General features: G+C 42.0%; 2 protein-coding genes across 2 annotated transcripts; both read left to right on the top strand.

Moving 5' to 3' along the window:
• Positions 1-4,874: 4,874 nt before the first annotated feature.
• On the top strand, positions 4,875-5,515 carry LOC308158787 (gamma-crystallin M2-like; the record flags this gene model as incomplete). The annotated part of the gene is made up of 2 exons (XM_080532488.1): positions 4,875-5,138; positions 5,231-5,515. 2 exons carry the CDS (start codon positions 4,875-4,877, stop codon positions 5,513-5,515), a joined length of 549 nt encoding a protein of 182 aa, XP_080388614.1.
• Positions 5,516-8,002: 2,487 nt separating this feature from the next.
• On the top strand, positions 8,003-8,659 carry LOC308158790 (gamma-crystallin M2-like; the record flags this gene model as incomplete). The annotated part of the gene is made up of 2 exons (XM_080532491.1): positions 8,003-8,266; positions 8,375-8,659. 2 exons carry the CDS (start codon positions 8,003-8,005, stop codon positions 8,657-8,659), a joined length of 549 nt encoding a protein of 182 aa, XP_080388617.1.
• Positions 8,660-10,682: the final 2,023 nt, after the last annotated feature.

Here is a 10,682-nt window from a genome sequence, read left to right as displayed (position 1 = left end):
TTTCCGGGTTCTCATTGACTGTAATGTGAAAAGAAAACAAGTTGAGCCTTAACAGTAAAATGACATTGAACTCTTATAACCAGTCCTTTTGAAACAAGACGTCTTCTGAACATGCACAGTTGCAGAAAACACAGATGAAGCGCACACGAGTTTCCCACTAGTTAGCTGTGAAAGTAAGCGTCACAGAATGGACTTGCCTTGTGTCGAGTGGCAAAAGCATGTGGAGCAGAAATGGACTGGACTCACTTTATCCGGTCATAGGTTCAGCCCTTTCCGGCCATAGGTAGCGCTATGATTCGCTATGATTCGCGACGACAACGATGACAACGAAGACCCGTTAGTAGATCTGAAACTGTGTGTTGTGTGTTTCGCGCGCATCGCGCGTGCGCGCGTGTGTGCCCGCGCGTGTGACCAATGTGTCACTGTGTGTGTGTTCAAGTGGCATCTTTGTAATCATGACACGGTAGTATTTCACTACTCAGTTATACATTTTCCATAGTTTGCTTCAAATAGCTGTTATGTGATAATAAAGTAATAATAATAATAACATATATTTCAACCCTTTGTATACCGTATATACACATCTCTGCATTCTCTGTGCCATTATGCTTGTTAATCATTTTAATTCGTTAGAGTAAACTAATAGGTATGAAATGAAAAAACGATTCATTACCTTTAGCTATGCTTAATGTAATAGGGTCAACCATTACATATCTTCTCCTATTATCTTTTATCACTTTCTCTTCAGAGAATGGTAGAGATGTATTAATTACTATGACCACACCCCTCTTCTTACCATATGACGCATGAAATACTTGGTTTACCAAATCGTTTCTCAATGTTTTGTAGTCTTCCTCAATCAGATGTGTTTTTTGTAGTAAAGCAACACGATTTAATGAAATGCAATGAATTTATTGTAAATCAATACAGCATGAAACCATATTTACATAAAAATTGATTGACCATACACAAACAAAAACGTATTCATTCACAAATTAGCTGGAATCAAGTAAAAACATTGTGTAGGTTAACCGAAATATAGCATGTGTACATATACATATATATCTTATTTGGGAAATGTTTGGGGCCTGTAGCCACATCTAACCCACGCCCATGGAGAGGATGGACTCACTCAGACAGCATGCACGTGTCAAAAGCCCCTCCCTCTGACATGACTCTAACTCTAGCTAGATCCAGACTCTAGCTGGAAGGAATAAGTGAATAAGGCCATTGGTCATCCACCGTTATCATTTGGGGTAATGTGACCAACATGTAGTTCACACTACTGTTCAGATTCAGTTTTATATTTGCGACTGCAAGCACACTAATTAATCAATCACTCTTCCGAACTGGGAGCCTTGAAACTTGCGCACACAGGGATGCCAAGATTGTCCTTGACCTCTAACAGAAATAAATCATAATCAATTTTAAGTTCAAATTCAAAAAAAAAAAAAAAAAATCTTGACGTTCTTCTTCGTCTTCAATCAGTGTCAATTTAGCCTCTATTTCCTCTCTCTGTATTTTGTCCAATTGCAGAAAAGCAGGCTCCTGGACCTTCCCTTACAGCCGGTGGGCGTTCTTGTTCATCCACTCCGCTCCCAGGAGGGTGGACTTGCCACGGTCTACAAGACAAAAACAGTTTAAAGTCCTCTTACAGTGGTCCATAGAAACAGTTCTACAGCCAGTGGTGTAGTGGCACCGTTTTCATATAAGGTTATAGTAATATACAGTACTGGTGAAGAGAAACATACCGAAGTTGTCGTCTTCTGTCCTCTTTTTCTTGGCGTCTTCCTCTCGCATTGTTGCGGCATAGCTGTGGTCATTTCTTATGGCATTGCTGCCCACCACACTGTCAGACCGCTCACACTGAAGGAATAAAATGCATGGTGCAATCACAACTATTGAACTAACAAAAAACACTATTATTTACCATTCAGCATCATGCTCACCTCCTGTTCCCTCTTCCGCTTCTTGGGGACCCTGAAAACCGGCTGCAGTGACCCGTGGAGCAACGCTCTGGCCTCATCGGTCCAGTGGGCAAACCTCTGCCCGTGGCTTTGAGTGAGATAGTGACAGAATAAAAAAGTAAGCCAATGTATAACAAATGCGGTTTCGGAAGTTACATTTAAAGTGAAGTCTTACCCCTCAATCTGGAACCGTTCCATTAGAACGATGCACCACCATCTCCTCAGGTGTCCCATATCCCTCTAAAAAAATTGAGAGAAGAAATGGTCAGTCAAAATGGTTCTGTGCGCTTGGGCAATGGGTGTTTCCAGATATATATATATGCTACAACAGCCAAACCGTTATGGTTTAGAATGTTAATGGTAACAGATATAGTTTCCTCCTTGACTCTCCTCACCGTCGGAGAAGAGAAACACTGACCTCTGTGAACTGAAGTGGAGCGTCAGTGGTGAGACAGAGTGCATACTGTGAAAGGCAAAGATCTGCTTATTAGGTTATGACCATTTCAAATGAACAACATTTTCAATAGAATAGAAAGGAATTTACCATCAATATGAAGACGCCACAATCAATCCCTGCGTTTTGGCGAGGGAAACCCTGAAAGAATTGGACAAGGTGTTAATAGCAATATAACAGTTATGTGGTCAAAAGGATAATAAAGACATGTGCAAGTGCATGAGATGCAGGACAAAAGTACCTTGATGTCTCTGCCGTACATGGTTGCCCACTGGCCTGGGGCGATGCGATGAGCTAGATCACTGTCAAAATCCAGCATAAGAGTATTTGTGTCAGACAAATTGACTCTTAACTATATGAAAAATGCTACAATACAAGAACACCTAACAATGTCACCTATGACACATAATAAACGTCTCTTTTCCCCCAAATATAGCACCAGAACATGGTATATACGCAATTACTCTTGCAATATGACTTAGTGAAAGAATGACAAGAGAATTCATATTACTGGGTTTCCTTACATTCAACATACTATTGCATGCTTTAAGAAAGATGAATGTTACGATAGCCACTGAACATGGTGTAAACAAAATAACTTGAAAACAGCCTTTGAACAAGGCTTTGAACAAGGCTTCTTGGAACAAGCCGAACATTATAATTAATAGTATCCTGTTACAGACATGTTGTTTGCTAAGAAAATGTGTTATAAATTAAATTGTATTAGTTGACAACCCTGGTCAAAAAGCTGTCTTACTGTATTATTAGAATACTATGAATTATGTAGATTTCCCTTATAAGCCACAGAACAGGGCTGACTATTGTCGTTATGTTACAAAACCTAAAGATGCCATGGTAACAGCTGTCGCCAAAACCATCGGGGTTTAGCGAGTCCACCAAAAGCAGCTCCTTTGCTTTAGGTTTGATGATCTGTCAACCATTTACAAAGCAGATAACATTACATGCTCTCCTAAAACAGAAGAGAAATGTACAGCACAAGTTGAGTACATTTTTACTTTGACTGTTGAGAGGATTTGGATTACACTCACACAAAGCAAATAGTGATCCGCTTTTCCTGGCTGTCGACTCCAGGCAGGGATGACGATGGCATCCTTGTGCAGGAGGTCCTTCTAGCATTTTAGAAGTTATTTTGCATTTTTTTAGGCTTGGGTGGTATCTATTTTTTAATTCCTTTTTATCGATTTCCAAATACCATGATATACATCAATACCGCCCAAGCCTATGTCAATGTCAAGCAACACAGGTCACAGGTAAAAGGAACTTACAGGAAGTCCAGCCATTGGGTCCACAGTGTTGGACTTCCACGTTGGGACTACGTATAAGTCCACAACGTGGATGTCTTTTCCCTATATTGACAGTTTTTCACAAAAAAGAAATGTTGTAATTAATTAGTGCAATATCAAGGGAAAACTGCACTACTTTTTGAAAAAGACGTTGCATACATCTGCATAATTTATGTTTTAACAAATAACAAAACCTTACATGTTTTTGTGTGGCCTCTTTGATGAATCTAAAACATGCGTTTCCAATCTGCAACAGAGTAATATAAGTAAGTAACTTGTGCCGATAAGTTACTGTGAGGACAAGCAATGACAAGAATTCCAATGTACCTGTTCTGGTTATATATGGCAATTCAACTTTCTATTCTATTCTATACGTACATTGGACTCCATGAGCTGAGGAAGGCCCAAGCTCCAAAAGTCCTCCCGCACCAGGCAGACATTCCCCTCCTTCACAATGATCTCCATTTGAGATCTTTGTGGGTCCAGTACATAATTTAGCTACAAGTAATAGATATAAAACATACTTTAAATCAATAGCAAACATACAAAAGATGATTGCGTATCAAGTAGACATTTATATCTACCAGCATGTCCTGGCTTGGGGTCATAGTGCACAGATACGACTGGTGGCTCAGGCTCTCTGGACTCTGATGGAGAGGATACAGTATTATGCAAGTATCACATACATACAGTTACTGCACATACACACTTAGTGTATTACTTAGTGGAATACACTTGATCTTAGCCAAAAGGCCGAGAAGCGACCGCCTCGGAGGAGAGGTGTCATTCTCTGAAACGTCAATCCCCATCACGATTGAACCACAAAGAGTTGTATTATGCTACTATATTCCACCAAATAACAAAAATAGTGTTTGGGTAACATTGACACTGTATGTTACATACATTACAAATGTTTCAGATTTACACATGATTTGTGAAGATGACATTTTCCGGATAGATAGATAGATAGTTGAATGGGTGGGTGTGTGGGTAGGTGGGTGGGTAGGTAGATAGGTAGGTAGCTAGGTGGATTAGTACACAAGGCTAGTCGCTGACTCAGAGCCTCTCTCTCTCCAAACAATGGCAGAGGCCCCTGGTCCCACAGGTATAAAATGGAGGGCTTCCCAACAGCTAACCAACACTAGCAACATGACTTCCAACATGAACATGGGAAAGATCACCTTCTACGAGGAGAGGAACTTCGGCGGCCGCTCCTACGACTGTATGAGCGACTGTTCCGACATGTCCTCCTACATGAGCCGCTGCCAGTCCTGCAGGGTGCACAACGGCTGCTGGATGGCCTATGAGCGCAACAACTACATGGGCAACCAGTGGTTCTTCAGGAAGGGCGAGTACTCCGACTACAACAACATGTTCAACTGGAACATGAGTTCCTGCCGTCACATCCCCATGGTAGGTCCATACAACCATCTGTCTATCTATCTATCTATCTATCTATCTATCCATCCTCCCACTAAACCCATGTCTTCCTGATCCCATTGCAGCACAGGGGCAACTACAGGATGAAGATCTATGAGAGGGAGAGCTTCGGAGGTCAGATGCACGAGATGATGGACGACTGTGATTCCATCATGGACCGCTACCAGATGAACAACTGCATGTCCTGCAACGTGATGGACGGCCACTGGCTCATGTACGAGCAGCCCAACTACATGGGCAGGCAGTGGTACATGAGGCCCGGCGAGTACAGGAACTTCAGTCAGATGTGCCATGGCCACAACAACATGAGGTTCATGTCCATGAGGCGTATCATGGATAACTGGTACTAGATGTTGCTTGATTGGGTCTTCGAGAGATCTAAAACAAATTGAATAAAGTTTCTGAAGAAAATGTGAATTTTGAAGTTGTATGTTTTATTTTTTTACAAAGTGTACGATGATAACACACACATACACACGTGGGAATGCATGTACACACACACACACACACACACACACACACAGTTCTTTCTCTCTCTCACACTCACTCTCTCTCTCTATCCTTCCAGTTGTAGAATGACAGTAGACATGCTTCTCGCTCACCCCCCCATTGCTTTTTTTGCTTCTATTTTCTATTCTATTTGCTTCTATTTCATTTTATTATTATTTTTCTGCTGTAATCGCTACACTAATGGTTCTCCACCCATGCAAGCCTTTGAAGAGGATTAAGATCAAAATTCACACTTCCCAAAGCTGACGAGGCAGTTTACAGCTGCAAAATTCACTGGACAGGTGAATTATCCGTCTGCAAAATTACTGAAAAGCAGCCAACTGAAGTCTTCGTTAGCATCATTAGCAACAAACAGGCCTGAGCCTTGGGCTTGTATGACTAAACAACGCAGAGATAAGAGTCAGAGGCGCCGGTCAAAACGCACGGAACAAGACGTGGAGCGGCGAGCTGGCATAACTCCAAAGGCCTAAGAAAAATTACATATCGACTTTCTTCCTAACATTACGGTCTCAGAAATAATCCCTGTACTCTGCCACTCACAGCCGACACAGAGACCAAACACAAAACCACTCTAGCTAGCAGTTGTCAATGCTAGATCTTTAGCTAATAAATCTCTATTAATCAATTACTTGATTACCTCCTATGAACTTAATTTCTTATTTATTACTGAAACTTGGTTAGAAAAAGATAAGAAGGCACCAATTCTTATTGGGTCAGCCCCCCCCCCATCCCATTTTAGAACCTTCGATGTTGTTAGATCCCATAAGAAAGGAGTTGGAATCGTCTCCTTTTTCAGAGACAGTTTTAACTGCAAACAGACATCGTTTAGATAATTTTTTATTTCAGTTGTTTATAAATGCTCTCCTAGAATCCTCTTCATCATTCTATACAGACCACCATGGACCTAACATGGACAGACGGTATTATGGTTAACCAATGTTTGACTGTGGGGAGGCTGTGGCGCAGGAGGTAGAGCTGCCGTCTAATGATTACAAGGTCGGCAGATCGGCGGTTCGAGCTCCGGCTGGCGACATGTTGAAGTGTCCTTGGGCAAGAAACTGAACCCCAATTTGCTCCCAGTGAGTGGGCCGGCGTCTTGCATGGTAGCTTGCCGCCATTGGTGTGTGAATGTCTGTGTGAATAGGTGAATGAGAGGCCGTTGTAAAGTGCTTTGGATAAAGGCGCTATGTAAGTGCAGTCCATTTACCATTTACCAATGAATAGCCTCCCTAAGCCTTTCAACTGGGCTGGAAATGCCACTTTGAGTGACCCACAGTTAATACAGCGGAAACACAGAAAGAGGAACTCCCCATAGAGATAGTAGTGAGGTGGATGCAATACACATTATCTGTTAGGATAATGCATATACAGTCATGACCAAAACTATTGGCACCTCTGCACTTCTGTCAGGTAATGCCCCCACTTCTCCCTGAAAATGCTTTCTATTACAAATACTTTCATATTCACATGTTTATTTCTTTTGTTTGCATTGGAACGACACAAAAAAATTGAGAAAAAAAGCCAAATCTGACATCATTCCAAACAGAACTCCAAAAATGGAGTAGACAAAATGATTGGCACCCTCAACTTAGATTGACAGACCGATAGAAGGATAGAAGGATATATAGATAGATAGATAGATAGATAGATAGATAGATAGATAGATAGATAGATAGATAGACAGACAGATAGATAGAAAACATTTCAAAGGTCACTGTTCACCTGTCACAAGGCTTGATATCAAAATTGGATGAATGGGTGACTGATGGAAAATGACTTGTGACACCTTGTTGCCCTCCGTTTAGACAACAGTCTATAACAGGAAGTAGGAGGCATCTGAAGAGAATAACCAATCAATACGTTTAGGCCCTGTGACAACCAATACGATAGTGGGAGGTTCGAGAACATCTGATGAAACTGCATTAAACACTATGTATGATTGTATGAAGATCAGTTCAACTCCTTTGTTATGACAATAAAGACCTGTATCTGATGTCATTCTGGTATTCCGTGAAGATTCTTATTTGCAACTACAATAGATAGATAGATAGATAGATTGATACAATAGAGAGATGGATGGATGGATGGATTGATGGATGGATGGATGGATGGATGGATGGATGGATGGATGGATGGATAGATAGATAGTTGAATGGGTGGGTGTGTGGGTAGGTGGGTGGGTAGGTAGATAGGTAGGTAGCTAGGTGGATTAGTACACAAGGCTAGTCGCTGACTCAGAGCCTCTCTCTCTCCAAACAATGGCAGAGGCCCCTGGTCCCACAGGTATAAAATGGAGGGCTTCCCAACAGCTAACCACCACTAGCAACATGACTTCCAACATGAACATGGGAAAGATCACCTTCTACGAGGAGAGGAACTTCGGCGGCCGCTCCTACGACTGTATGAGCGACTGTTCCGACATGTCCTCCTACATGAGCCGCTGCCAGTCCTGCAGGGTGCACAACGGCTGCTGGATGGCCTATGAGCGCAACAACTACATGGGCAACCAGTGGTTCTTCAGGAAGGGCGAGTACTCCGACTACAACAACATGTTCAACTGGAACATGAGTTCCTGCCGTCACATCCCCATGGTAGGTCCATACAACCATCTGTCTATCTATCTATCTATCTATCTATCTATCTATCTATCTATCTATCCATCCTCCCACTAAACCCATGTCTTCCTGATCCCATTGCAGCACAGGGGCAACTACAGGATGAAGATCTATGAGAGGGAGAGCTTCGGAGGTCAGATGCACGAGATGATGGACGACTGTGATTCCATCATGGACCGCTACCAGATGAACAACTGCATGTCCTGCAACGTGATGGACGGCCACTGGCTCATGTACGAGCAGCCCAACTACATGGGCAGGCAGTGGTACATGAGGCCCGGCGAGTACAGGAACTTCAGTCAGATGTGCCATGGCCACAACAACATGAGGTTCATGTCCATGAGGCGTATCATGGATAACTGGTACTAGATGTTGCTTGATTGGGTCTTCGAGAGATCTAAAACAAATTGAATAAAGTTTTTGAAGAAAATGTGAATTTTGAAGTTGTATGTTTTATTTTTTTACAAAGTGTACGATGATAACACACACATACACACGTGGGAATGCATGTACACACACACACACACACACACACACACACACACACACACACACACAGTTCTTTCTCTCTCTCACACTCACTCTCTCTCTCTATCCTTCCAGTTGTAGAATGACAGTAGACATGCTTCTCGCTCACCCCCCCATTGCTTTTTTTGCTTCTATTTTCTATTCTATTTGCTTCTATTTCATTTTATTATTATTTTTCTGCTGTAATCGCTACACTAATGGTTCTCCACCCATGCAAGCCTTTGAAGAGGATTAAGATCAAAATTCACACTTCCCAAAGCTGACGAGGCAGTTTACAGCTGCAAAATTCACTGGACAGGTGAATTATCCGTCTGCAAAATTACTGAAAAGCAGCCAACTGAAGTCTTCGTTAGCATCATTAGCAACAAACAGGCCTGAGCCTTGGGCTTGTATGACTAAACAACGCAGAGATAAGAGTCAGAGGCGCCGGTCAAAACGCACGGAACAAGACGTGGAGCGGCGAGCTGGCATAACTCCAAAGGCCTAAGAAAAATTACATATCGACTTTCTTCCTAACATTACGGTCTCAGAAATAATCCCTGTACTCTGCCACTCACAGCCGACACAGAGACCAAACACAAAACCACTCTAGCTAGCAGTTGTCAATGCTAGATCTTTAGCTAATAAATCTCTATTAATCAATTACTTGATTACCTCCTATGAACTTAATTTCTTATTTATTACTGAAACTTGGTTAGAAAAAGATAAGAAGGCACCAATTCTTATTGGGTCAGCCCCCCCCCCCATCCCATTTTAGAACCTTCGATGTTGTTAGATCCCATAAGAAAGGAGTTGGAATCGTCTCCTTTTTCAGAGACAGTTTTAACTGCAAACAGACATCGTTTAGATAATTTTTTATTTCAGTTGTTTATAAATGCTCTCCTAGAATCCTCTTCATCATTCTATACAGACCACCATGGACCTAACATGGACAGACGGTATTATGGTTAACCAATGTTTGACTGTGGGGAGGCTGTGGCGCAGGAGGTAGAGCTGCCGTCTAATGATTACAAGGTCGGCAGATCGGCGGTTCGAGCTCCGGCTGGCGACATGTTGAAGTGTCCTTGGGCAAGAAACTGAACCCCAATTTGCTCCCAGTGAGTGGGCCGGCGTCTTGCATGGTAGCTTGCCGCCATTGGTGTGTGAATGTCTGTGTGAATAGGTGAATGAGAGGCCGTTGTAAAGTGCTTTGGATAAAGGCGCTATGTAAGTGCAGTCCATTTACCATTTACCAATGAATAGCCTCCCTAAGCCTTTCAACTGGGCTGGAAATGCCACGTTGAGTGACCCACAGTTAATACAGCGGAAACACAGAAAGAGGAACTCCCCATAGAGATAGTAGTGAGGTGGATGCAATACACATTATCTGTTAGGATAATGCATATACAGTCATGACCAAAACTATTGGCACCTCTGCACTTCTGTCAGGTAATGCCCCCACTTCTCCCTGAAAATGCTTTCTATTACAAATACTTTCATATTCACATGTTTATTTCTTTTGTTTGCATTGGAACGACACAAAAAAATGGAGAAAAAAAGCCAAATCTGACATCATTCCAAACAGAACTCCAAAAATGGAGTAGACAAAATGATTGGCACCCTCAACTTAGATTGACAGACCGATAGAAGGATAGAAGGATATATAGATAGATAGATAGATAGATAGATAGATAGATAGATAGATAGATAGATAGATAGATAGACAGACAGATAGATAGAAAACATTTCAAAGGTCACTGTTCACCTGTCACAAGGCTTGATATCAAAATTGGATGAATGGGTGACTGATGGAAAATGACTTGTGACACCTTGTTGCCCTCCGTTTAGACAACAGTCTATAACAGGAAGTAGGAGGCATCTGAAG

This window comes from Nansenia antarctica (assembly GCF_963989245.1).
Source record: "Nansenia antarctica genome assembly, chromosome: 5".
NCBI lineage: Eukaryota > Metazoa > Chordata > Actinopteri > Argentiniformes > Microstomatidae > Nansenia > Nansenia antarctica.
The sequence above is the reverse complement of the archived record's forward strand: the minus strand, read 5'-3'. Positions and strand labels throughout refer to the sequence as shown.